The following is a 27,924-nucleotide window of genomic DNA, read 5'->3' as shown; positions in this document are numbered from 1 at the left end:
GGGAGGACCCGGCATGTTTGCGGACTTGTTTGTGACTCAATCCCTTTTACCCGGCGTTTCAAAGGCAGAACTGCAAGCCTCGCCAGAAACAGAAAGAACTTGGGGGCGGGGGAGGCGCGGGCGCGTTTCTGTCCAGCCCTGCTGGCTCGGCGCGGCCCCTCGGATCCAGGCGCGCGCAGCGGTGTTTCATTAGAGCCCTGGACGCGGGCCACTCACCAGGAACTTCCCCGCAAGGAGCGAGATTTACGATCCCCCATCCCCCAGCCGGCTCTCTGCTTCTCAATGTCTGGCAGGAGCGCCGCAACCTAAAATGGATCCCGGCCCACGCGGCGACTGCAGCCAGGCGGCGGGCTCCTGGGCGGCGAGGCCGCGGGTTCCCAAGCTCCGCGCTGCACCGGGGCGCACAAGCGCGTCCTGATCACGGACTGCGCCGGGCCCTGCCGAGCCGCCCTTCTCCCTGCCCTCGCGCAACTGTCAGGCAGAACGGGTTGGTGGATATTGGCTCCGCGACACGCTGAGGCTCCTCCCCGAGTCTGGATCTTTATATTTTGGGAGAATTTCTTTGAACTCAGTTACCAAGCTGCGTGAAGGAGACAAGTTCCCACAGCCAGCTCGCCCACAGGGCAAGGCGAGGGCTCGCTCACCTTCTCTGCGGCTGCCACGTGCCCTGATTGTAAGCCTCCTTTCCCTGGTGGAGGAACACAGACTTATTTGGCTGAGGGAAATGCCAATTATCTGGACGTGACCGTGAAAAGAGAACGTGTGACGGGAGGAGGCAGAAGAGGATGAGGAAAAGCAGTATTTGAAGAAAGGCTAAACCGCCCAATCCAACATTTTCTGCAAATTGGTGCTACTACTTGTGGGGTCCATTTGCTTTTATACCCCCATCCCCTTGACTTGTGGGCCAAAAGACAGCCCCCCTACAACTGGGGGACCCTTCTAGGTTGGAAGACCTTGTGGATGTAGTGGTGGTGTAACATTTAGGCACTCTCTTCTGGAAAAGCCACCATGAATTCGGTAGCTGGGAATAAAGAGAGGCTTGCGGTTTCCACCAGGGGCAAGAAATGCGGGGTAAGTCGTGATGCGGAGATTCGTCCCCCGACCCTCGTCTGCCGGGGTCCCCCCTTTCCAGGAACCGTGCGTTGCCGCAGGGCGGCTCGGAGCTCTCCTCTCGTTGCAGAGGCGCCGCCGCCGCCGGGTGTGCGCGCGGAGGCGGGTCTGCCCGCGGGGATGCCGCACACTCGAGGAGCCCTGGGAATTTTTTCAGCCCTCTTGTTCCTCCCCTTCCCCGCACCCGTAACTTTGGCAGCATTCCTGTACTTAAAGGGAGAGTTTTGTCGAACTGGAGGGTTTTCCATGAATTCTCTGCCGTTCCTTGGGATAATTTCCCTGGATCCAGAGGGATGTATCCAGAATGAATGAATAAAAATCCAGAAGTCACAGCCCCCTCCCCCCAACCCCGGTATAGCGGCTTCCAGGATCTTGAGCCTGGGCTTTTGATGGTATGGGTGTAGGGTTCAAAAGCGCAGGTCTCTGAATTTATGGGTCTCCCCTGCCGAAATCATTGAAACCCCCTGAGCGAGCCAACTCCTTCTCTACAGGCTCCCGGGAACCGGCGCAGGGGGCATTGGGCGTTGGGGACTCACTTAAGGACAATTAACGAAGCAGTTTTGGTTGCAGGGCTCTGAGCGATCCCAAACTCGCGCCATTGGCTCTCGGCCGGGTCTTCAGTGGCGGGCATATCCGCCAGAGGACGACCCTGACACCGGCGTGTCTTTCCCGCAGGTTAATGAAGTCTGCTCCCCAACCAAGCCCATGGCACCCTTCTCCCCCGAGAGTTGGTACCGGAAAGCGTACGAGGAGTCCCGCGCCGGCAGCCGGCCCACCCCCGAGGGCGCGGGCTCAGCGCTCGGCTCGTCGGGGACCCCATCCCCCGGCTCGGGCACCTCGTCTCCGAGCTCCTTCACGGGCTCCCCGGGCCCCGCCTCTCCAGGCATTGGCACCAGCTCGCCAGGCTCCTTGGGCGGCTCCCCGGGCTTCGGCACTGGCTCCCCAGGCTCATGCAGCGGTGGCGGCTCCTCCCCCGGTTCGGACCGCGGCGTCTGGTGCGAGAACTGCAACGCCCGCCTGGTGGAGCTGAAGAGGCAGGCACTGAAGCTGCTGCTCCCGGGGCCCTTCCCGGGCAAGGTGAGCGCCGCGCAGGGAGGCGGGAGGGTGGCCCGGAGTTTTCGTAGCTCCACAGCCCACGACAGCTGTCCCTCCTGCCACTGCGTACCTCGCGGAGGCCGGAACAGCCCTGACGGCGCTAGGGGCTACTCCGCACCTTAGGGGGCGCTGGCACGGGCTGGGCAGCTTTGGGGCCCGGGTGGGGGTGTGTGACCCCGCGCGTCTCTCTTGCCAGGACCCGGTGGAGCGCAGAGCTTAGAGCCTTCCAAGGCTTTAGGCCTCATCCCCCACGGCTGATGCCTCAGTTTACTTGTCCTGCTGTTCTCCATTCCGTAGAGCCCCTTTCCATGATCCCCGCACCTGCCCGGCCACCCTGTTGGACCTGCGCAGTGATGAGACAGACCCACTTCCCACGCATCCGCAAACCTTTACTGGGTGGCACGCAGGGGACACGCTGACACCAGATCCTGGGAGCCCTTCCTTTCTGCCCTCCACCAGGACTGCTGGCTGGTTCATTAGATTTCCCCCTCCCCACCCTCACCCGCGATCCTTTACAGAAATGTCGGTGCGAGAAGTAAAAGCAAGCGGAGGTAGTGTTTCTCATTGCCTGTTTGTGGTCCTTTCTTTTTCCCAGGATCACAAATACAGAAACATCCATTGGAAAGCCAGCATTTCCCCCTAGCATCTGTCTGAGGAAGATGAAGGGGTGGAGAGCTCCTTGGAGCACATTTACCTTTTGGCCTGCTCCAGCACCAAGCAAGCTTGGTTGTCCAGGCAACCCTGCGGGCTGGGTGTGTGCCAAGCACCTCCAGAGCCAAACACAATGCGATTGTATTTGCGCTGTTGGGTCCAAGTGCTATCATATGATAATATTTACTCTTACCCTTAAAAGAGTTTTTATCACTGGTTAGAAATATCAAGAACACAGTGTAGATTGCTGTGAGATAGGGTTCATTCAATGGCATTTCCTAATTTGTATATCTGTGACTTGAAATACTGGAATTTGGGTTGTGGACCTTAGATGCAAGCAACTACATCTGCCTGCCTCCTCTGCTTGTTCAAATACACCCACATTGCTGTTTTCACATGCAAGGGTTAAATTAAGCAAATATCCACAAATGTCGTAAAATTTGAAATGTGGAAAAGGACCACCGAGAAAGCTGGTTTTATGAATCCTGAATTTATCTCATGAATAATTAACTTGTGGATTGTTGTCTGTGTGCCATTTTGGTAGTTTGATAATAGAACCGTCAGGACACCCCAAGAATAAGTCTCAGGGATTCTAAAACCTTCTTTCATGCCTTAGTTGTACACTCCCTTCACTCACAGACTTACTTGCTCTTTTCATCATTTGTCATTTGATTCTCTGATTTCCCATGGCATTCAAGGCTCAGTGTTAAGCACTGCAATGAAATAACAGCTACCTACAGTCCTTGTCCACATGGAGCTTATATTCTAATGAAGGGTACAGATGTTACCCACAGAATGTGCAATTCATAATTTATTCTTCTACCAAGAAGAATGTGGAGTGTGTGAAATCATATAACCATACTAGACCATGTAATACATTTGGGAGAACCTTGGTTATTAAAGACATAGCATTAGGTATTTGGAAATCTAATAAATTGCAGCCTTTCAGATAATTCTAAAACATTCATTTTTTTTTTTAGAAATTAAATTTAATGGTGTGACATTAATCAATAAGAGTACATAGGTCTTGGGTAAACATTTTTTATAGCATTTGGTCTGTTAATTGTGTGTGCCCATCACCCAAAGTCAAATAATTGTCCGTCACCATATATTTGTCCCTCTTTACTCCCCTCACCCTGGTAACCACTTCACTTTTATCTATGTCCATGAGTCTCAGTTTTATGTTTTTTTTTAATTTATTTATTAAATTTAATGCAGTGACATTGATAAATCAGGGTACTTATGTTGAGAGAAAACATCTCTAGATTATTTTGACATTTGATTGTGCTGTATACCCCTCCCCCAAAGTTAAATTGTCTTCTGTCACCTTTTATCTGGTTTTCTTTGTGCCCCTCCCCTCCCCCAACCCCTCATGAGTCTCAGTTTTTTTGTTTGTTTGTTTGTTTTTTGTTGTTTTTTTTTTCATTTTTCTGAAGCTGGAAACAGGGAGAGACAGTCAGACAGACTCCCGCATGCGCCCGACCGGGATCCACCTGGCACGCCCACCATGGGGCGACGCTCTGCCCACCAGGGGGCGATGCTCTGCCCATCCTGGGCGTCGCCATGTTGCGACCAGAGCCACTCTAGCGCCTGAGGCAGAGGCCACAGAGCCATCCCCAGCGCCCGGGCCATCTTTGCTCCAATGGAGCCTTGGCTGTGGGAGGGGAAGAGAGAGACAGAGAGGAAAGCGCGGCGGAGGGGTGGAGAAGCAAATGGGCGCTTCTCCTGTGTGCCCTGGCCGGGAATCGAACCCGGGTCCTCCACACACTAGGCTGACGCTCTACCGCTGAGCCAACCGGCCAGGGCGAGTCTCAGTTTTATACCCCAACTATGTGTGACATCATACAGTTCTTAGCTTTTTCTGATTTACTTATTTCACTCAGTACAATGCTCTCAAGGCCCATCTGTGTTGTTGTAAATGATCTGATGTAGCCTGACCTGTGGTGGCGCAGTGGATGAAGCGTCAACCTGGAAAAACTTAGGTTGTTGGTTCGGGGCCCTGGGCTTGCCTGGTCAAGGCACATATGGGAGTTGATGTTTCCTGGTCCTCCCACCTTCTCTGTCTCTGTCTACTCTCTATAATGAATGGGTAAAATCTTTAAAAAAAAAAATGATCCGATGTCATTATTTCTTATGGCTGAGTAGCATTCCATTGTATATATGTACCACATCTTCTTTATCCAATTTGGAAATTATAATAACTTGTAGCCTATCAGATCATTCTAAAACATTCTTGAAGACCTGTTCTTACAATAGCTTCTTGTTTGAGTGCTCTTGTTTGCAAAGGTAAATCAAAACATACCCTTCTCACAAACATGGAGGAAGGGAAGGAATTCTAGAGGGAGAAGAAACAAATATTGAAACATAAATCCATCCATCGTGCTTTGTGGAGTCATGTAACAAAGTTGAGTTTTAGTTCCGTTGAAGCAGCCTGGGAAACTCATTCACAGTGTTGTAGGAGGCAGCTGAATATATTTGCCAGTTTTAGTTATGTAATGAAATAAGAGAGATGCTGGGAAACTGGTCATGTTGTCAAAGCAATGACTCCAGAAGGAGCGTTGTATTGGCCACATCTCAGTGCACTACACCAGCAGGGACAGTCACACTGGATCACTTTAAGCGCACACAGGAGTACCACACAGTGTCACAGTTGTCTGGGGTTTTACATGTGACAGAGCACAATATAATATGACCTTTGGTACAGGGGAATGCATAAGACTTAATGAAAACCAATGGTGGTTTGGATTATCTTATTGTTAGTAACAAGGTATGGGGCCTCAATGGGGCCTAAAATACCTTGTTAGTTAAAAACAAGGTATTTTAACTAAAAATATTCTGCATGGCCCTGGGAGTAATAATTTTAGTGTTGTTTTTTTTTTGTTTTTTTTTTTTAAAGCATTGGTACCCTCAGGTTAGGTTCAATTTTTACTATACCTTTAAAGTTTGCAATGTTTTAATCAAAGGTTGTGTTCTCTTGGGCACAATGGAGGGAGGCTCATGTAGCTCAGAGACAAGACCTTTCTTCTGCTCAGAACTGGATTTATGAGCAAACTGTGGACCTCTGTAGCCCTCAGGCACAGAAGGAGTTAAGGTCCATTCAAACAAGAGATGTCATTGTGACTCCAGCATGTAGTTTGCCCTAAGAGTCTGGGAGATAAAGACATGTTTTTGAAGGGTAATTAGGCCTGACCTGTGGTGGCGCAGTGGGTAAAGCCTCGCTCCACCTGGAAATGCTGGGGTTGCCGGTTCGAAACCCTGGGCTTGCCCGGTCAAGGCACATATGGGAGTTGAAGCTTCCTGCTCCTCCCCCTTCTCTCCCTCTCTCTCTCTCTCTCTCTCCTCTAAAGTGAATAAATAAATAAAAATAATTAAAAAAAAAATGAAGGGTAATTAGTAAAAAATCATCTTTGTAATTCACTTAAGATGCTTAACCCTATTTGGGGAATATTTTCTTAAATAGGTATTAATTTCTATTGGGTGGGATTACCAGTCTCCTAAACAGGCATTTAAAAGTTAAAGGCAGACTAGCCCATCTGGGAACTTTACTAGTTTAGGATGACTTGGTTTTAAGTCTTTCTCTACCACTGATGTATATGTTTAGTGACATTGAGTCAGTTGTCCTCTGTATTTTTAACCCTTCCACTGACACACCAAGGGAGGAAAGGAGTCAAACTGTTAGAATGTCATAAAAGTTATCCTAGATAAGGGACAGACATGAGGGTTGATGATTATTAACTAGACAAGATTCTGGTGTGCTTCTGTTTTACAGAATTTAGGGTTTTTCTTACAAAACAATTTTGCTTTCAGTTTCTGATTCCATCAGTGCATTTCCCAAATGCCATCCTGCTCTGAGTTCTCACGCTATGCCTGTTGGCAGGTAGCAAGCCCTGTTGAATTGCTCCAGTTTTGTCTCTGGGACAGTTGGTTAAAAAGGGGAGGTGAAGCACTGGTGGGCCAGTAGTTAGACAGTGACTCTGGTGGCCTGAGGTGTGACCGCCCTGTCCTGAGCATCCTCAGTAGACATGTGGCCACTTGGTGGATGGGGATAATATAAACTGAGGCGGCAAGTGGAAGGAGACACAGATGTGCGTAGAACTCAGAGAGAAGGACGATGCTGATGTATTTGGCCTTGTGCATGGAGTTTGCAGTTCCTGGAAAGGGACAGACAGGAGAGGCAGGTTTAAGAGTAAAACAGACTCCAGAATGTAGAAGTGACAATTATGAGCTCATATAAACTTTCATGATGTCCTGGATTCAGCCTTTCAAATAGCAGCGTACCTGGGTGAATAAAGGTTTGCCTGGTGGTAGATCATAAAACACTCAGACTGATTTTTACTACCTCAGTCAGTAAAAAAAACACTTACTGGGTTTTTATCATTTCTTTTCTAGGGCTGGTAAGTGGAAGTGGTCAGAAAAACACACACAAAAGAATGTGAATTTGTGAAGTGGTGGGATTTTAAGTAAAACAGTCCTTTACCTATTGCAGTGTTTCAACATGTAAATAGAAAACCATTTTATATTTATTGGCAAGAGCATCTTTGCTGTTTTATACACAGTCAAGGCACTAGGCCAGAAACGGGGGCCAAGGAATGAATCTCCCATTTCGGGGCTATCCTAGATAATTCTGATATCTGGGACAGAACTTTTCAATTGACAGTGTGAGCCCAGTAGAACATCAGCCCAAAGGAATTCCCTGGAGTAAGCAGAAATGGTCCCGCCTGGCAGAAGGTTATCAGACATCTGTTCATTTCCATATCAATAAAGGAAAATCTCCTTTTATGTAAAAAAAAAAAAGGTCCAGAAAGACATTCCTATCTGATTTGTTCTCAGTCACACATTCTGTGTCCATTTATGCCCCAGAAATATCAGGAAGATTAGCCAGACATACTGAGAAGGGTGACCAGGAGTCACAGAGATGAAGGGAAGGAATGTGTCCTAGGGGTTTAAAAAACACCAAACGTAGACTCTAAATAGCTAGAGCCCAAGTAAGTCTAGACTTGGAGATTTTATATGTACATATTTGTATTTTCCCAGCTCTAAAACAGGAGTATGAAAAAATAACTCGATAGAAGAACACATGATTATTTTCAGAAAGCTTCATTTGAATGTTTTCCATTTCAGAAGTATTTGAGATAAAGGAATGGCTAATAGATAATATCAGTAATGGAAAAGTCCTGTAGCATTTATCATTGAAAAAAAATTTTTTGAAACTTTTTAGGGATTATGAAAACATTCACAGCAGAGACACGTGAGCAGTAATCTCTTCCTCAAGGCTTAGCAAGCTATGGAATAATGGCATTGCGTCCTACCAGACTTTTAATTGAGGACCAACAAGGTCAATTTTTATAATGACTTAATTCACTTTGTGAAAATCCCTGCTGTAGTAATTTCTTTCACACTCACTGCAGATAGAATTATTTCATTAGAAATGTGATTTTTAAATGGCTGAGGCTAGTAATTTGTCAGCATTTGGAAAGATTAAGTCAATAAAATTTAGGCAATGTTATTTTGTTGCTCTTTGGTGTTATGTCACATCAGCTGGTAGTAGTAGGAATGGTAATAATGATGATTATAAATGCCTAATAATTAGGTGCCAGGCACAGTACTAATATACACATATGCATATGGACGTACCTCAAAGCTCATAGCAAATGCAGATGAAACTGATACTCTTTCTTTACACTGGGATTCTAGGTGATCGATGTGGTTCAGGTCACAAAAGAAAGCCTGTCCGAAAACACAAGGGACAGAGAAATCCAAAGACGCTTTCACCCCCAAAGCCATTGAGGGTCACTGGCCATGTGAGAGAGTCCAGCCCACGAGAGAATGTTATGATTATTTTTCCCGGGCTTTCAGATGGTAACCTCACTTTCAGGGTGAGGGTTGAGGGTCGGAAAAATATGTGAGGTTGTCAAGACTCTGAGCTGAGTCATTTTCTTGGCTGGAATGAAATGGAGGGGAAAAAGGATCTTCCTCATATTTAATATTCGCTCAGTTGAGACTTGTCAGTCCTTTTTGAAAAACCCTTTCAAGGGCCCTGTGCTGACCTTTGGCTGGACGATTCCATGTAAACTCAGCAGGGCAACCAGACTTCCACTCTGTTCAGTCCTGGCCACGCTTATAAACTGGCAGGGCCCAGGACGGCTCACAATTTCTTTTCAGGAATACAAAACTGATTTCATTTAACCACTGTCTTGAGTCACAGGCTGATCATAGCATCTTTTCTTTTTCTTTCTGTAAACCTCCTACAGAGGGCTTACCATCTAGAATGAGCTGCCATTGATTGTTTCTACGTTACATGTACAATCAGAAATATATATATATATATATACTTTTTTCTTTTTCTTTTTGTATTTTTCTGAAGTGAGAAGTGGGGAGGCAGAGAGACAGACTCCTGCGTGTGTCCGACCAGGATCCACCTGGCAAGCCCGCTAGGGGGTGATGCTCTGCCCATCTGGGGCATTGCTCCATTGCAACCAAAGCCATTCTAGTGCCTGAGGTGGAGGCCGTGGAGCCATCCTCAGCGCCCAGGCCAATTTTGCTCCAGTGGAGCCCTGGCTGCAGGAGGTGAAGGGAGAGTCAGGGAGGAAGGAGAGGGGGAAGGATGGAGAAGCAGATGGGCACTTCTTTTGTGTGCCCTGACCAGGAATCGAACCAGGGACTTCCACACGCCAGGCTGATGCTCTAACGCTGAGCCAACTGGCCAGGGCTCAGAAATATCTTTAAAGTGCATTTGCAAAGGTTCAAAGGCATCCGTTTGAGAATACACCAGTATTCCTAAATAACTTTTGAAATACTTATCAAAATCTTAAATCAGTAGCCATCATTCTGCTTATTGCCTTTGGGATGCTCCAGACTCCATCTCGATCCAGATAAATAGGTTTTCAAGTCATGCTTAAGAAGGTGTCTGCCTACCATTCCTAGGGCTTTTACATTTTTTAAATTAATTTAATTGTTTTAGGGACAGAGCTTATTTCATTCTACCAATGTGAGAGCCATGCTGTTTTATCACAGGCTTAGGCTGATTTGAGGTTACCACATCCAGGTTTTGAAGGAATTCACCAATGTTTTCTTTGAGCATATATATAATTTCCTTTTTTAATATTTAGATCTCTGATTCATTGGGAGAGTGTTTTGGTTTATAATGAAAGGTTTGGATCAATTTCATTTTTTTCTAAATGATCCATCCCTACTTCTTTATTAGAACATCTATCATTCTCCCACTGCTTTGAGATACTACTATTATCATAAAGCAGATTTTCATTTGTACTTGGGCCTGTTTCTGGCCTTCTATTTTATTTATCTATCTCTTCGTGTACCAGTTCCATGCTACTTTAAGTAGTGAATCCTTGTGGTATGGTTTAATATTTGATAGGTCTACCTATCTTTCTCCCAAAAAATGCCTTTCTTTTCTAGAAGTTTCCTGGCTATTCTTCTTGACTATTTTTCCATATGAACTTTGGAATCAACTCGCCTAGCTCCCAAATTTTTTTTCAATTGGGACCATGTGAAATTTGTGTAGTAACTTGAGGAATATTTGCCATTGTTATGATGTTGAATCTTTCCCAAGAGCATGGAATGTCTTTCCATGTGAATAAGCCTACTTTTCATCTTAAAGGTTTTTCTCCTATAGGCTTTGCCATTCCTTGTTCAATTTATTTACTATATCTTTTGCTGCTATTATAAATGAGCTCTTCATTTTATGTATAAGGATAGTGATTTATATATTGATTTTATAACCTATTGTCTTATTAAATTTTATTAGTGTATTTATTAGTTTTTTAAATTGATACTTGGATTTTCAAAAGAATTTATCTTCTACAACTAGAGATATCATTACTCTTTTTCTTTGCTGTTTTTATTCCTCTAAAGCAGTGGTTCTCAAACTTTTTGAAGTCGGCGCATTTAAAATCCTACAAATAATTGTAGGCGCAGTATATATACAAATTTCTGAGAAATATGTTATAATAATTAAGTCAAATATTAAAGAAAAAAATATAAAGTCCAAGAGTGCTTTTATGGTAATTAAACAAAATAAATATGACAAAATTAAATTTATTCCGACATTAAAAAACATTTTATGGGCCCTGGCCGGTTGGCTCAGTGGTAGAGTGTTGGCCTGGTGTGCAGAAGTCCCGGGTTCGATTCCCAGCCAGGGCACACAGGAGAAGCTCCCATCTGCTTCTCCATCCCTCCCCCTCTCCTTCTTCTCTGTCTCTCTCTTCCCCTCCCGCAGCGAGGCTCCATTGGAGCAAAGATGGCCCGGGTGCTGGGGATGGCTCCTTGGCCTCTGCCCCAGGTGCTGGAATGGCTCTGGTTGCAACAGAGCGATGCCCTGGAGGGACAGAGCATCGCCCCCTGGTGGGCGTGCTGGGTGGATCCTGGTCGGGCGCATGCGGGAGTCTGTCTGACTGTCTCTCCCCGTTTCCAGCTTCAGGAAAAACAAAACAAAACAAAACAAAACACAAAACATTTTATGGCCTGACCAGGTGGTGGTGCAGTGGATAGAGCATAGGACTGGGATGCGGAAGACCCAGGTTCGAGACCCCGAGGTCACCAGCTTGAGCGCGGGCTAATTTGGTTTGAGCAAAAGCTCACCAGCTTGAGCCCAAGGTCACTGGCTTGAGCAAGGGGTTACTCAGTCTGCTGAAGGCCTGTGGTCAAGGCACTTATGAGAAAGCAATCAATGAACAACTAAGGTGTTGCAATGCGCAACGAAAAACTAATGATTGATGCTTCTCATCTCTCCATTCCTGTCTGTCTGTCCTTGTCTATCCCTTTCTCTGACTCTCTCTCTCTGTCTCTGTAAAAAACAAACAAACAAAACCATTTTGTGTTACATTTTTTGAGTAATGCTTTTTAGAATTCGTAAAAAAAGGGGTTAAAAAATTTAAAAAATGACAAAAAATTATCTTTATACACACACACACACACACTCTTAGTAAGATTTAGTAAATTCGGCAGGTCCCGGCACGAATGTGTTAAGTTTTTTCATTCTTGTGTTTATGAAAAACATGAGCCTGATGTGTCCTAGAGATTTCTTCAATGTTTGGGCATATATTTGAAAGGCAAACTCTCATTTTCTCATCAATACATTGAAGAATTCCTCTCTTTTTACTCTTACTTGTGTTGAGGGTAGAAAATCCTAATTCACATAAATAGGATGTTGAAAATTATAGTAAAATGTTCAAAGCTTTTTTAGATATTGCCACATATTCTTCTTTTATAGAAATCCAAAAGGCTTCAAGAGACAATTCCTTGTGTTTAATCATCAATCCAAACCCCCACCATACATATCATCTTAACTTTACACCAAACAAAGAATAGAAGAAACTTGCCTCCAGTCTTTCCGGGGAACATGGGGGGTAGTGTAAACAATCCAGCACCACAGCTTAATAGCCTTTTGCAACCTAATCAGGCAGGTGAGGTGGGGGGTTGGGCAGATTGTCAGCTTACAGCCAATTCCCCACACCTCTGTCCCCCAAAAATCTAAACTCCAAAAACCCTGTTGGTTTTTTGGTCTCCAACAGGCACATATTTCTCTGGAATACCATTGGGCACACCTGGAAATCTTCTAGGGCACACCAGTGCACCCTGGTGCACACTTCGAGAACCACTGCTCTAATGGTTTTCTCTTGTTTGTTACACTGATTAATGCCTCCAATACAATGTTAAATGGTAGTGATATAAGGGTCTGTGAGATACTAGCTTTTGGACTGAGGTCTGTATATATTTTTAAAAGTTAGGTAGCCCTGGCTGGTTGGCTCAGCGGTAGAGCGTCGGCCTAGCGTGCGGAGGACCCGGGTTCGATTCCCGGCCAGGGCACACAGGAGAAGCGCATATTTGCTTCTCCACCCCTCTGCCGTGCCTTCCTCTCTGTCTCTCTCTTCCCCTCCCGCAGCCAAGGCTCCGTTGGAGCAGAGATGGCCCGGGCGCTGGGGATGGCTCTGTGGCCTCTGCCCCAGGCGCTAGAGTGGCTCTGGTCGCAACATGGTGACGCCCAGGGTGGGCAGAGCATCGCCCCCTGGTGGGCAGAGCATCGCCCCTGGTGGGCGTGCCGGGTGGATCCCGGTCGGGCGCATGCGGGAGTCTGTCTGACTGTCTCTCCCTGTTTCCAGCTTCAGAAAAAGGAAAAAAAAAAAAAGTTAGGGAAAGTAACCATCAATTTCTATTTTATTTAGTATTTTTACTCAGGAATGGGTGTTATATTTTGCCAGATGTCTTTTCATATTTAAGGAGATGATCAAATGATTTTTCTCATTAGATCTATTACTATTGTGAATTATTATCATTAATGTCCTAATAATGAACCATCCTTGCATTCCTGTAGTAAACCCCACAATGTATTTTTTAAATATGCTGCTGTGTTCAGTTTGCTCATACTTTATTGTTTTTGCTTTCATATTCATTTGCCGGGAAGCATTTTTTATTCCCATTCATGTAGCAGCTACAGTACTGTGCCAATTATAATCAAGATATAAAAGAAGACTAAAATTCTTCCTCTGAAGTCTACTATTAGGAGACAGAGAAGCAAAGAGTTTGAGTGCGGTGTACAGTGCTGGACCATGGGCCATGCTGGCTGCTAGGGAGCTACTCACAGAGGGGAGCCGGAGCTCAGCGTGTGAACAGGGGGCTGTACCGATGATCTGGGCCGAGGGAATGGCAGGCATAAGGCACAGAGAGGTTATGCATGCTCAGTACTCTTGGGAAACTGCAGGGGTGTCTTATCACCATAGTACAGTATGTGCACAGGTGAGTGACAGGCTGGGAAGGTGGCAGGAGGAGGCTGAAGGGCATTGCAGGCTGGAGAATCTGAGTTTGATCCTGTAGGCCTTGGGCAGCCATTCAAGGCTTTCAGGAAGGGAGTGAAGTGATCAGATATTCACATAAAAGACACCACGCTGACAGTGAGAGGGACAGTGGACTGGGAGAGTGGTGTCACGCGGGCCAGGTGAGAGGCCCCCTGGCCTGATTGGAAGGTGATTCAGAACTGCACTAAGGCAGTAGCAGTGGGAATGAAGAAGCAGTTGGACCTGATCCATCTTGGACCCAGAAAGCCCATGAAGGTGGCAGCTGACATATGTGGTGGGAGAGGAGGAAGATGGGCGTCCTCCCAGGTGTCTGGCTAGGGCAAGCCATGCTGGTGCCGCCATTAATTGAGATGGGGAATACAGGCAGGGAGGGTTTTTGTTACTGTGGGTTTGATTTTTGAGGACGATTTAGATAGTAAAGTTGGCTTGGGCTCTGCAGAGCTTGAGATGGAATGTTCCTGAGGGGTGCAGGGGTCTCTAGAGTGGATTTAGAGCTGGAGATGTGGGTCTGGGAGACAGCACCCTGAGGATGGGTGTGGAAGCCACAGATGGGTGAGCTTGCCATGGAACGTGTATGGAGTGAGATAGCAGACACCTGAGCAGGGAGTCAGTCGGGGAGCCCACTGAAATTGAAGGGACAGGCAGATGGAGGAGGCAGGAAGATAGACCAAGAAGGAGAGGCTGGAAAGGGGGAGGAACATTGGAGACAGTGGCATCATTTAAACAGGGAGGAGAGAGCTTCAGGCGGTAGGGGTGCTAAAAGGTCAGATATCTTGGAGAGTCCAGGAGGTTTCCACTGAATAATAGAGGGTCAATAGGGATCTTTGTTAGAAGATTCTAGAGCCTTGGAGAAAGACAGGCAATGACAGTATGTCCTGGACTAAATGGGGAGGTGAGGACATCAGAAGTAGCTTGAAATTGTTGAGGACACTGTGAGGTTAAGACAGGTTCATTTTTTCCAGGCTCTTAGGGCCTTAGTAATGCAGATCCGGGGTCCATAACCTGGGTGCAAAACCAGGCTACATCACTGAGTGTGTGACCCTGGGGACGTTGCTTAACCTCTCTGAGCCTGTGTATTCCCATTTACTCAATGAGGCAATGATAGCAACACACCAGGGTTGTGCTTTTTCCTTCCTTCTTCCTTTCCTCCCTTCCTCCCTTCCTCCCTTCCTCCCTTCCTCCCTTCCTCCCCTTCTCCCCTTCTCCTCTCCCCTTCCTTTTCCTTCATCTCCACCCCCTTTCCTTTTGCTACTGCCCTGACACCAAATGGAAGAGCAGCAGTCAGAGAAAATGGGACCACCCAACTCTCACTTCATTTCTCGTTTCTTCACCAGCAAGTAAATAAACCATATCAGACTTATTTATTCATTTGTAGGGTGGCTCCACACAAAACTTAGGAGAGCTCAGTGGACAAACAGAGCCGCTCCTTTGAGGAGGGACACCATGATCATGGATTAAGATTCTGTCCCAGGCGGAAATCCCCTCTTTAAGCCCTGCCCCTCTTGGAGGTCCTGCAGAGGGAGCATCTCTGACTGTGGCCTGGCTGCTCTGGCGGATGAAGGAGACAGAGCAGTCGCCCCCACCCCTCATCCCCATGACTGTGCATGTGACCTGCGGATACAAGTAGCACCAGGAACTTTGGCTTATCTGCCTTCCAATCCAGTTTTATCTTTCTCAGACAGTTTTCTTTGTAGTTATACTTTGCTGATCCTATCGCATCGATTGCAACCAGATCCTGGGGAGGAGTCTAGAAATAAAGACCCCCTCCCCCACGGAGAAGTATTTCCTGCAGGAATCTCAGAGCTGGAGCTGACCTGGCAGGGAGAGTTCCTGTGAAACCGGATTTAGAAAGAGTCGATATTTTTATGCTGCTGCATGGGTCAACATATCAGGAGGCTCTGGGGTAGAATGAGTTCTGATAAACAGAACTATATCTAAATATATCTTACGTGTTATAGATGAGGTTACTGCTGAGGGTCCTGTTTTTTATCCATCTTTCCTACTTAATGGAGTTTAAGCTCAATATTGTTACCAACCACAAAAATGTTCTTGGAAAAAGTTTCAGCTTTTCATACAGCATGGTTTTAACATCTTTGATAGTTCCCACACACAAAATGGCTTTATTTTTAAATTTCTAAAAACTGATTTTAGAGAGAAAGAAAGAGAGATAGAAAGAGGGAGAAAGAGAGAAACGTTGATTTCTTGTTCCACTTATTTATGCATTCATTGGTTTATTCTTGTATGTGTCCTGACTGGGGATCAAACCCGCAACCTAGGCATATTAGGAAGATGCTCCAACCAACTGAGCTACCTGGCCAGGGCAAAATGGCTTTATTTTTAAAGCACGAACTGCAAATAACTTGAAGTCCACTTTGCCATCATAGGAGTAACACATGTAAACCTTCAATCATTCTTTATCTAATCTAGTGATGTCTGAGATTTGTAATTGTTAATTCATGATTTTTTACTAAGATACATAGGAACTCATAGAGCTTGAGATTTTGCTGTGCCATAATTTTGTCTTTTAATTAGCAGTGACGAGCAGCTATGTCTCCCCATGAAACACTATCATCTTCTTTGTAGTGGTTGCTTTCTTTAGAGTTGTAATCACTACTTCTCAATGCCCTGCTCCATCTAACTAGTGGTTTCATGCAGACATCAGAGACTGACTTATTAACTCATCAGAAACCACCACCAACAACAGCCAAAGCTTTGAGCTACCTAACCAAATGGTTATACAGAGAATGAATAGTTGTATTCAGGCAAACAACTAGCAACCACCATTGTTTTTTTAAAAAAATAATAGCTGCTTGGCTCAGTTGTGTGTCATTCTGTAGAGGGACATCTTGATCTTGAACATGGCAGCTGAAGAAGTGGCCTTGAATGTCTTCCCTGTGATCCCACAGCTGTGAATTGAAGCATTACTTGTTTTCCACCAAGCCAGTGATGGGGGCTAAGGGGTAGATGGGGGAAGCACAGAAAGAAGAGGAAGAAGATGAAGGAGAAGGAGGAGTAAGAATGGAAAATAAAGGGGTGGGTGGGTGTTAGGCATTGGAAATTGTCTATAATCCCAGACGTTTAGGTTAAGAGGACTGTCCTTAGATGAGGACACAGAGGTGCAATCACATCTCCAGCACTAATTAGCATTGTCATCTTGGGCAAGACACCTCCCTGGCCTGTGGGTTATTTTTCTTTTACAAACCCAGTGGGTGGGAGTTGGTGGTCTTTAAACTCCTTTCAAGCCTAGGTGTTCTCTGTGAGGCTGGAGAGAAGCCCCAGGGCTATGGGATCCAGTCATTGTTCCCAAATTCCAGAGGGAAAGTCCTTAATGGATTTCTGGCCTGAAGCTGTCCCATTAGCTGTCACCATTGTAGGACTCAGCCAGCCAAGGTGTGACCCCTTGTTTGCCCATCCAAATGAGGGCACTGGCAGCAACCTCATTGCTGGCGGTTCTTGTCTTTGGAATTTGGATCATAAATGGATGGACAAGATTCTTCCTGTTTCTTAATAAAGCCATATACTATCTTCTGTATTTGTAAGCAGAAATAAACTTGGACAAGCAAAGGACAATTGTTTTAGAAGAGCAGTTTGGCAAGGAATTTTGAGGAAATGCATTGCCCTACTTATACACTGCTTCAAGCTGGTTCTACATGCTAAAAAATGGGTTGTACCAATTAGGATTTAGAAATAATTTGTGGGGAGTTTGTCCTGGGTAGCAATATAGGGATACCAGAACTCTAAGCATTTTATTCTTTATTCTTAAAACAATTTCATCTAAATGTTTTCCAAAACTTTTTTAGCCCCCTTTGATTTCTCCTTTTTCTACTCCTTCAAATGTCTGGATAGGGCCATAATTGTTTAGACTAATATTTTTATATCCCATGCCCATGACTTGGATGCAATAACCCTGTGGTGTTTGATACTGTGGTCTACAAATGAGTCAACCAGGTCGGTTAAGTTGTTATTAATTTCATTTTTCTCTACCATTAGCCCAGGTGGCCTCTTTAAACTGTCTGCTTCCTGTGAAATGTTTCCCTCTCATTGCAACTATGCTAATTTATATTTGTATTTTAGGCTAAACACAACTCAGGGAGCACAGATATGAAGTGCAGAACTTCATTTGGCCTTGACCAGCCCAGAGCTCATGAGAAGTGGCACAGAGTGGCAGGAATACCATTTATTACTGTCATTCTTGCACTCAGATCTCTGTGCCTCCTTTCAGGGAGCAGGGGTACAGGGTTCTGCAGCTAAGCACCCCCGGCTCAGCATTTTGCCTCCAGCACACAAACCCTCCCTGTGTTTTTGTTGATTATGTTCTCACGCTGTGCCTTATTGCTCCTCTTGTTCTTGTTCCTAAATTTGCTCACGTAATTATTTGCAGAATTGCCAAGAAGTCTTGCTAAGGTGCACATGCAGTTTGCAGGAACCCTGAAGGGAACAGACAAGTCGGTAACACGGAACATATCCTGTCTCAGGTTTCAGACACAGTGAGGTCAAGGCAGCTAATAAAGTGAGCTGTGCAATTAAAGGGCATTCAGCCAGAAGGCTGGTAACTGTCTCTGCAGGCTGGGAGTGGAAGAAAGGTTGACAGCTGTACCTCCGCTAATGATGGCTTGAGGAGCATTTTTTTTTTTCAGCCAGGGTGGTAAATGCAATACAAAGGGGCACAGTTTTAATACGCCTAATCTGCCTCTCTGATTCCTGTGTGAGGCAGCCAGTCAGGAAGGAAGTTGCTGGTTGTGGCCTTTTTGTGGTGGTTGTCTGAGTTAATTTACTTTTTTTTTTTTGGAGTATACATGGTTGTTAGTGATTCTCCATAATGCCTCTTTATGGTGGTCAGGAGGCAATAACGGGGTGATGGAGGGGTTCAGGAGCTGGCCCAGGGTCTCCCGGAATGCCTTGGGCTCCCTACTCCATCAGTTTCTGCTAGGATTTATCTTTGCAGATGCTTTGCTCTTGGAGATCTCCTTGACTTTGAACCCCGAGAGTGTAGTTATCATAGCTTATTAATTTTATGTTCTGTTTGGTGCCTGTGTACCCAGTAGGCAGTAATTATTTTTTAAATACAAATGTTTTTCAAGGATTTCTGGCCCTTGAAAGAAAAACTATCTCCTTTACACTGGTGTGTAGTGAAAACGTTAGTGGGGGATGAAGGACAGGGTGATAGAGGAGGTGACACCTGGGCTCATCCAGGGACTGACTCAGTGCCATCCCACAACATGTCTCCTGTTCCCTGGATGAGTGAAATCTACAAGGATCCAAAGGATCCAAGTGCAAGAGTGGGTGGGTGTCAGTCTAGGTGTTTATGGATCAGCTAGTTTGGAAGTCCTTGACTTCCTTGTTAGTTGATATATCCTTGTTTTTGTTCAGCATAATGCTGTTATATTCACTTCTAGTCTTGCAGAATAATGGGCTGTGGGAATGCTCACTGGATGCTAAGAATAGGGCCCAGGTATTCCCAGAAAGAAATTGACTACCACTGGTCAGAACTCAACTGAGGGTGCAAGCATGAGGCCACTTACCCAGATGCTGGCCTCTCAGGTTTAATGTCTCCCGTCATCCAAGAAGTGATGCTGCACAGTGGATACAGCTCTGGCTCCGTTATTTGGTGAGATGGTGACACGTGATCACTCCTAGGCTGGAAAAGGGTCTGGAATTGTAAAGGCTTAGAGCTGCCCCAGACATTGAAGTAAGAGGAGAAATGCAGTCAGTTGGTTTCACATCATTCAGTGCAGGGTAACAAGGAGGCAGGACCGTTTTGCTGTAGACATCCCTGGGGGTCATGCTAATTGTGAAAAGAAATGGGGTAGAGTTCATGGCTCTGGCTAAGAGCATCCTTTAGTATCTGTTTTGTAGGATCATGGACTTTCCAAATTCTCTTTCTAATTAATTCTCTTAATTTCTAATTCTTAATAGGGCAAAATTCAATTTAATATATCAATTTAAATGAATACCATTAATTTGTGACACTGTACATCACCTTTACTCCTGGAGACCTCAGAAGATCTGTTTGAGTCATTAGCATTTTATATACATAGCACAAGAGCACAGAGGAACCTTCGAGGTTAGGCAGCATTGCACTGCTTTTCTGATTAAAAGCATGGTTCCTCGAGCCAGACCATCTGGGTTTGCATCCTTGCTCTGTCATTTACCAGCACTGGGAGACGAAAGAAAGACTTACTGCTTGCTCTCTGTCTCGGTTTCCTCACTTACATAATGGTGTTAATAATAATTGCTTCATAGGCATGTTTTATTTAATGCATAGTAGGTGTTCATTAAATGTTAGTACCCAAACTGCCATCTTAGAGAAGAGTAAAACTTACGTATCTCAATGGTGACTTCCTGACTCCAGGATTCATTCAACACAGTTAACATTCAGTGTATTTGTTTTTTATTCTCTCATTATCCATTTCTCTATCTGTCTGTTTATCGGCTTGTCCAACATTTCTTGGCCTTGATTATATAGGAGGAACGTGGTCTCTGGACTTGGTGCTGGTGATAGAAAGGTGATTAACACACTGCCCTGCCCTGGAGTGCCTCACAGCCTGCCGGGTGGGGTGGGCACAGGAACAGCGTGCTGAGTGCAATTCGGGGCACACGGGGAACAGCCTCCGCAGCTTCAGGCCATTGTCCTGGGCCATCACCACTTGTTTGTCACAGCACCCCTTTAAGGAATGCCATGGCTGGATAGGGTGTGGGATAAGATGGTTTTCTCAACAGTGGGTGACAGCTGAGCTGAGTCTAACAGGAAAGTAGGGACTGGTGAGTGAAGGCTGGAAGAGCAAGGCTTTCTGGGGAACCTCACGAACAGAGAGTGGGAACAGCCTGGGGGTCTGCGCAACCCTGAGAAACACAGCATTGCCGGACTTCGTGCCCAAAGAGGGTGGCGCACTGCATTGCCTTCACAAGAAGTTAAATTACAGTGTAAGATTTGTACACCAGTGTTAACAAATGCTGATGCCACGTAGGACATCATGATAGCAGTACAACACCCTCATTCATGTCAGCCTGATTCACAGTAGCCAAAAGATAGAACTAATACAAGTGTCCATCAGTGGGTGAATGGCTAAGCAAAACATGGAAAATGCATCCGAAGAAATGTATATACCGTTCAGCCTTTTTTTTTTGTTTGTTTTTGTTTTTATTTTTCTGAAGTTGGAAACGGGGAGGCAGTCAGACAGACTTCTGCATGCACCCGACTGGGATCTACCTGGCACGCCCACCAGGGGGCGATGCTCTGCCCATCTGGGGCGTCGCTCTGTTGTGACCAGAGCACTCTAGTGCCTGAGGCAGAGGCCACAGAGCCATCCTCAGCGCCCGGGCCAACTTTGCTCTAATGGAGCCTTGGCTGCGGGAGGGGAAGAGAGAGACAGAGGAAGGAGAGGGGGAGGGGTGGAGAAGCAGATGGGTGCTTCTCCTGTGTGCCCTGGCCGGGAATTGAACCCGGGACACCTGCACGCCAGGCCGATGCTCTACAGCTGAGCCAACCGGCCAGGGCCTCATTCAGCCTTGAAAGGAAGGAAATTCTAACACAGGCTATACAATATGGATGGGCCTTGAGGACTTTATACCTGAGTATAAGCTGGACACAAATGGACACATACTGTACTATTCCACTTAGAGGAGATACCTAGACTGGTCAAATTCGTACAAACAGGATGATGTAGAATGGGGGTTGCCAGGCTGGAGGGAGGGGGGTGGTGGAGAGTTGTTGCTTAGTGAGAAAAGAGATTGTTTGGGAAGATGAAAAAGTTCTGGAGATGGATGGGGTGGTGAGTGCAGAGCAATGGGCCTGAATGTAATGCTCTGAACTGTGCACTTAAAAATGGTTGAAATGGTAAATTTTATAACATGTATATTTTAACAAACACACGCACAGATAGCAATACACACTGGGTCACAAAATACTGTTCTAAGAGAAATTGATCCCTGTGGACTGCCCTATTGGGGAGATTTCATCCTGTAACAACTTCTGAGGGTAATTGTGATATTTGTTGATCTAACCACCAGATGCATTTAAGCACATCGTGTGCAATATCACATTTAATCCTCACAGTGGCCTGATGACTTGGGTAGGTTACTGTCCCCACTGTGCAGATGGGAAAGTTAGTCAGGTTAGATACCACCCTGCAGCGAGATGTGGGGCAGGATGAGGACTTGGCTCTGCACTTCCCGAGCTCAGCTCTCCCCACCGCTCTGCTCCCTCCCTGCCTCGATACAGTTCCTCAGGAGAAAGGGGAAGACATTCCAGAAATGGGCCAGGCAAGTGGCCTGTGGAGGGATGCAGGAATTCCCTCCACCCCTTTCCTCCCTTCTCATTCATGCCCTTACCCTCTGAGAAAGTGACTCCCCTCTCTGCACTCGCTGTGGGATGGCGTGTCTCACAGACTGGACCCATGTTACTCTGTTCTGCAGAAACTGGTGCTGTCCTAGTTTGGAAAGTTTTTCTTGGGCAGTCGTTATCACTGAATAAACGCATTAAGCAGACAGAGAAATCTTTGTGAGGGCAGCACATTAAATGGTTCCCTGCATAGCAGTTATTAATACGTTACAATAATTACATTGCACATTTTGCAGTAAACTACAAAAAAAAAAACAAGACTTATTAGCTCTTGGGTACTTGACAGGAGTATGTTCAATGGTGGAATAACTTTTCTAAATTTGTCAGCGCATTTTGTGTGTCTTACTTTTTTTGAAGGTAGACCAGATGCACCTTTTAAAGATCAGGTAAGTGAATAGAACCTTATATTTACATAGCTGCTTTTTTTTCAGGTTACTGTACTGGGCCTTTGCCACTTTCTTCCTTTTTTCTTTTTATTTATTTTTATTTTTTATTTATTTTTTACAGGGACAGAGAGAGTCAGAGAGAGGGATAGATAAGGACAGACAGACAGGAACAGAGAGAGATGAGAAGCATCAATCATCAGTTTTTTGTTGTGACACCTTAGTTGTTCATTGATTGCTTTCTCGTATGTGCCTTGACCATGGGCCTTCAGCAGACCGAGTAACCCCTTGCTTAAGCCAGTGACCTTGGGTCCAAGCTGGTGAGTTTTTGCTCAAGCCAGATGAGCCCGTGCTCAAACTGGCGACCTCGAAGTCTCAAACCTGGGTCTTCCGCATCCCGGTCTGACACTCTATCCACTGTGCCACCTCCTGGTCAGGCTCTTCCTTCTTTCTCATAGCGTCCCTTTAAATAATGTCACGGCTGGAGACAGGATAGTCTGTCTTAACTTCATTTAAGAGGAAAAAGAAAGAAAGAAGGATAGAGAGGCCAAGAGACTTTATTTTTCCTTTTCTCTCTATTCCACAACTATTTTTACAGCACCCTCTCTGCTGCTCACCTTTCTAGGCCCTGGACCCTTGATCAAGGCCACCAGTGAGTGAGCTCAGGGCAGAGCCCAAGACCTTACCTGCCCTTTTCAGAGTTGTGCTGCTCTGAGCCTGTAAGATTTCAGGGGTCATTGAAATACCTTTTTTATGGGTGTCCGGCAGTGGGGAAAGGAAATTGACCAGAGAGGAGCATACCCAAGGACTCAGCCCACAGACAGGTGCCACAGCCATCAAGCCATAAATCCCCCAAGCTTGGTTTGCAGAGGCTCCTTCAAACCTTTATTATGGACTCTGGTTCATTGGGGTTTCTCTTGGGGACCCCTTGCTCATCCTTTGCTGCCTTTCCTGGTTGAGACATCCCAGAAGGATGAAAAGCTAGAACAGTGACTTTTGTTTTAGGAGAGACCATAGTTGGTACAGCAACTGCTTTCAAATGCTGCAGATGGAGCCCAGATTCGGTACTGTGATCCAGAGGTGAATGGTTACGAATTCCATTACAGCTGAGGGCCAATCAGCCCCCAGACTTCAGTGTATTTCAGCAGAGAAAGGAGGAAGGGTGGGGTGACATACACACAAGAGGGCAGCTAGACATAGACAAGGGGAAAATGTAAGGATGGAGCTTCAATTTCTAGAGATGTTTTATAACCTATGTTAATGTTAATACAAAAATACCAATGATGTAATCCTATATTCCTGGAAGGTAGGTTGTACGTGACTAAACCTGGGTGTGAATTTTATGTGAACATATGCAGTGAATATATATATGAATTACAAAGTGCTAAGATTCAGGCTTTTTTTTTTCTTTTTCTTTCCTTGCTATAGTTTTGAGAAAGTGATGTTATTTTACGCCACCAAAAATGAGTGCATATCTGAAATAAGAATCTTAGAAGGTTGAAAGTCACTTCCTTTCTAGGTCTCTGGGCTTGGTGTTCAGCCTCATTTCCTTTGGGTGGCTGGGAGGTCACCTGTGCTGTAAGTATGATTATGTTGGGCAATCTTCTGCGCAGACACCTGGTGAGTCATCTCCCCCTTTGAACTATGCCTTTAACTGCAGAGGAAGTAATATGGCCAACACCAATAGGTGGTTTGCAGAATGCTCTGTAGACCATTTGCCATAACTTCTACACAGACACATGGGGGTGTGGCCAGATCCTCTATTTCTTAAACAAAGACAGTCCTGTCTTTATTGATCTCTAATTCCCTCCCTTACACTGAGGTAGTGACATGAACATGGAGGCCTGGAAGGGCCCTTGGAAGATGGAAAGTACAATGTCAGCTGAGGGCAGGTTTCTATTGGCTGAGCTCCTTCAAGATTCTGTTAAAGTAAAGATTTGAAAAACAAACACGGGGCCAAAAATTTAGAAGGTATACATTTATGGTGTGGTGTAGAAAGTCACAGAGTGCAGCCATGATTTAAAAAATACCAAAAAAGCCAGAATCTGAGTTCTGAGATCTCTTTTATTGTGTTAATGTTTCCTCGAAAGCCTCTTTTTGTTCGGTCCATTTCTGGTTGTTTCCTCTTCTTGTCTACAGTTAACAGGGAAGAGCCACAAGCCTGGAAGCATGGCTTCCTTTAGCAGTGAAATTTCATTCTGGAAAGTTTTCCTCACTGTTTATTCTCCTTGTGAGGCACTGGCATTATTTTTCAAAAAGTATTCATTTGGGAAGACATAATTTCAGATCTATGCAGGTCATACTGGAACTTCCTAGTAAGTGGAAAACCATATTCCAGGGGTCAGTAACCTATGGCTCGCGAGCCAGATGTGGCTCTTTTGATGGCTGCATCTGGCTTGCAGACAAATCTTTAATAAAAAATAATAATAATGTTAAAAATATAAAACATTCTTTTATTTACTTATTTTTATTTATTTTTTATTTTTTTGTATTTTTCTGAAGTTGGAAACGGGGAGGCAGTCAGACAGACTCCTGCATGCACCCGACCGGGATCCACCCGGCATGCCCACCAGGGGATGATGCTCTGCCCATCTGGGGCGTTGCTCTGCCGCAACCAGAGCCATTCTAGCGCCTGAAGTAGAGGCCACAGAGCCATTCTCAGTGCCCGGGCCAACTTTGCTCCAATGGAGCCTTGGCTGTGAGAGGGGAAGAGAGAGACAGAGAGGAAGGAGAGGGGGAGGGGCAGATGGGCACTTCTCCTGTGTGCCCTGGCCGGGAATCGAACCCGGGACTCCTGCATGCCAGGCCGACGCTCTACTACTGAGCCAACCGGCCAGGGCCAAACATTCTCATGTATTACAATCTATTCATTTCCTACTGCTCATGTTCATGGTTGCGGGTGGCTGGAGCCAATCACAGTTGTCCTCCGGGACAACACCAAATTTTTATTGGATAATGTGTAAGGTACATGGGTCGTTGTTGTATGGCTCTCACGGAATTACATTTTAAAATATGTGGCATTCATGGCTCTCTCAGCCAAAAAGTTTCCTGACCCCTGCTGTAGTCTATGGAAGGGGACCAGAGAGGTTCAGGAAAGATATGCCTTTGGGTCAGTCATGGGATTTTATTTTCTTCTCATTCTGCATCCCAGATGCCAGCTGGGATGCCCTCACCTCACCACTCCCCTGAGTGTTTGCTATAGCCGGGCTTGCCCCCAGTGGCCAAAAACCCTCAGACCAGGAGTAGTCTGCACCCACCCATGTTAATTTTCTTGATTAAGCTGCAAACCCGTGACTGCGAGGTGGGCAGTTGAAGGCATAGACATGGACAAAGTGCGGAAGGTCCTGGAGGGTGTGTAATATGCTATAGGTTAGCTACTTCCCTCAAGATGCTACTCCCCTTAAGACACCAGCTAGGTGTGGGATCTATCAGCTTCTTCATGCTCAATATAAGGGCTCAGGGACACCTGGTGAGACATCTCCCCCTTTGAACTATGCCTTTAACTGTAGAGGAAGGAATATGGCCAATAGGTGGTTTGCAGAATGCTTTGTAGCCATTTGCTATAACTTCTACACAGACACATGGAGGTGTGGCCAGATCCCCTATTTCTTAAACAAAGACAATCCTGTCTTTATTGATCTCTAATTCCCTCTAAGACAACACAATAAAAGAGTAGGGTTAAGCAACCCTGTTTAGAGCTCTTGGGGAGAGGGTTGTGGAGTGTCAGCCTTAGGAAGGAGCTGGGCTATTGTGGGTGCATATTAGCGTGACAATGTACACAGTGACACTGATAAATGGCTCATCTGAGCAGCCAGGAAAGCACATTTCGGAGAGCCCGGTGACTTCCCGGCATCCTCCTCTGAGCGCTGTCTCTGTGGAGCCGTTATTCCCCTCACTGTCTGTGAAATGAGGGGGGAAGACTCACTGCCTCGTGGTTTTGATTTTACTTGTCTTGGAGTGTGTGTGCGTTTCCTCCTGGCCTTCTGGTGATGGATGATGGCGGTGGCAGTTCGGGCCTGTTTCTGATTAGTAAAATGACCCTTCCAGTGAGGCTGAGAGAAAAATGCTCTCCTGAACCCCCGGAACCGTTTTTTTTTGTTTTGTTTTGTTTTTCTCTTGCAGGTTTAATAACCTCAGGTCCTGGGTTTCAGCTGAGAAACTGAAAGACTTGGAGTTGGGATTACAGATTTTTGTTTGGCAGGAAGGGAGAGGAGTCACATTAAGAGTTGGCATGGGGATGGACAAGGATTGGCTTCCATGCAGGGAGGACAAACCCAAAGGTTGAGGACTGGCAGGTGTGCAGCAGGGAGCACGGCTGTGGCCTCCGGTGAGATGCAGCCAGGCGCCCCCTGAGGGTCCTGGCAGAGAATGCTCTGTCCCTTGGGAGAGGACCACCCGGAGGTCAGCCTCCCCACTACTGCTCTGTGACAGGGAAGCCTGGACCTCAGAGCCAGTCCTCAGCCTGGAGCTGCTTGTTCAGGCGATTCTGGGACACGTGGGACATATTTAGAGTGCCCACTGTGCACTGGGCACTGCCGTGGGAGCTCAGTACATTCAGGTACAACCAAATAACTGAGTGCAACCTTGGGGTTGTCCTCATCGTTTTGGGCTGCAGGCTTTGCTGTCTGTCCCTGTGCTTGTTCTTGGCCCTTTCAGCAACCAGGTTCCTAGCTGTCCCATCATCCGCAGTCCCTTGGTCTTTAGCCAAAGTTTTTCCTTCTCAAATTGCAGTAAATTGTCCAGAACATAAAGGTGACCGTCTTCATTGTGTTACGCAGTTCAGTGGCAGTAAGTGCATTCACGGGTTGTGCAACCACCACCACCATTTATCTCCAGAACTTCCCAAACTGAAACCCTGTCCACATTAAACAACGATGCCCCATTTTCTCCTCCCCTCTCTAAGTTATTCTGAAATGAAATAGTGTTTGAAACACTCCAAAGAATGCTCAGAGGAACAAGACTCAAATGACTTCATTAAAGCATTTCACGACCTGCTCGTTTCTCTGATGTCTATTTTTTATTTTTATTTTATTTTATTTTTCTAATTTATTTTTTTATTTTTTGTACTTTTCTGAAGCTGGAAATGGGGAGACAGACACCCGCACGCGCCGGACCGGGATCCACCCGGCACGTCCACCAGAGGGCGATGCTCTGCCCATCCGGGCGTCACTCTGTCGAGACCAGAGCCATTCTAGCGCCTGAGGCAGAGGCCACGGAGCCATCCCCAGCGCCCGGGCCATCTTTGCTCCAATGGAGCCTTGGCTGCGGGAGGGGAAGAGAGAGACAGAGAGGAAGGAGAGGGGAATGGGTGGAGAAGCAGATGGGTGCTTCTCCTGTGTGCCCTGGCCGGGAATCGAACCCGGGACTTCTGTATGCCAGGCCGACGCTCTACTACTGAGCCAACCGGCCAGGGCTTTCTCTGATGTCTATTAAGCTCCTAATGCGCGACACTGTGTACTACGTGTGCTACAGATCTAGAAACAAACGAGGCCCAGACTTTGGTCTCAAGAGGTTTACCAACTTACAGGGGAGA

General features: G+C 46.0%; 1 protein-coding gene across 1 annotated transcript in view; it reads left to right on the top strand.

Moving 5' to 3' along the window:
- Nucleotides 1-271: 271 nt before the first annotated feature.
- The window catches only part of KIF26B (kinesin family member 26B), a 467,067-nt gene continuing 439,414 nt past the window's right edge, over nucleotides 272-27,924 (top strand). The window contains exons 1-2 of the mRNA XM_066381702.1: nucleotides 272-1,071; nucleotides 1,786-2,187. Coding sequence (XP_066237799.1) covers nucleotides 1,009-1,071; nucleotides 1,786-2,187 — 465 coding nt within the window. The 5' untranslated portion in view covers nucleotides 272-1,008. The remainder of the gene's footprint in view (nucleotides 1,072-1,785; nucleotides 2,188-27,924) is intronic.

The sequence above is a fragment of the Saccopteryx leptura genome, chromosome 1, assembly GCF_036850995.1.
Source record: "Saccopteryx leptura isolate mSacLep1 chromosome 1, mSacLep1_pri_phased_curated, whole genome shotgun sequence".
Taxonomy (NCBI): Eukaryota; Metazoa; Chordata; class Mammalia; order Chiroptera; family Emballonuridae; genus Saccopteryx; species Saccopteryx leptura.
This window is presented reverse-complemented; position numbering and strand designations above follow the sequence as displayed.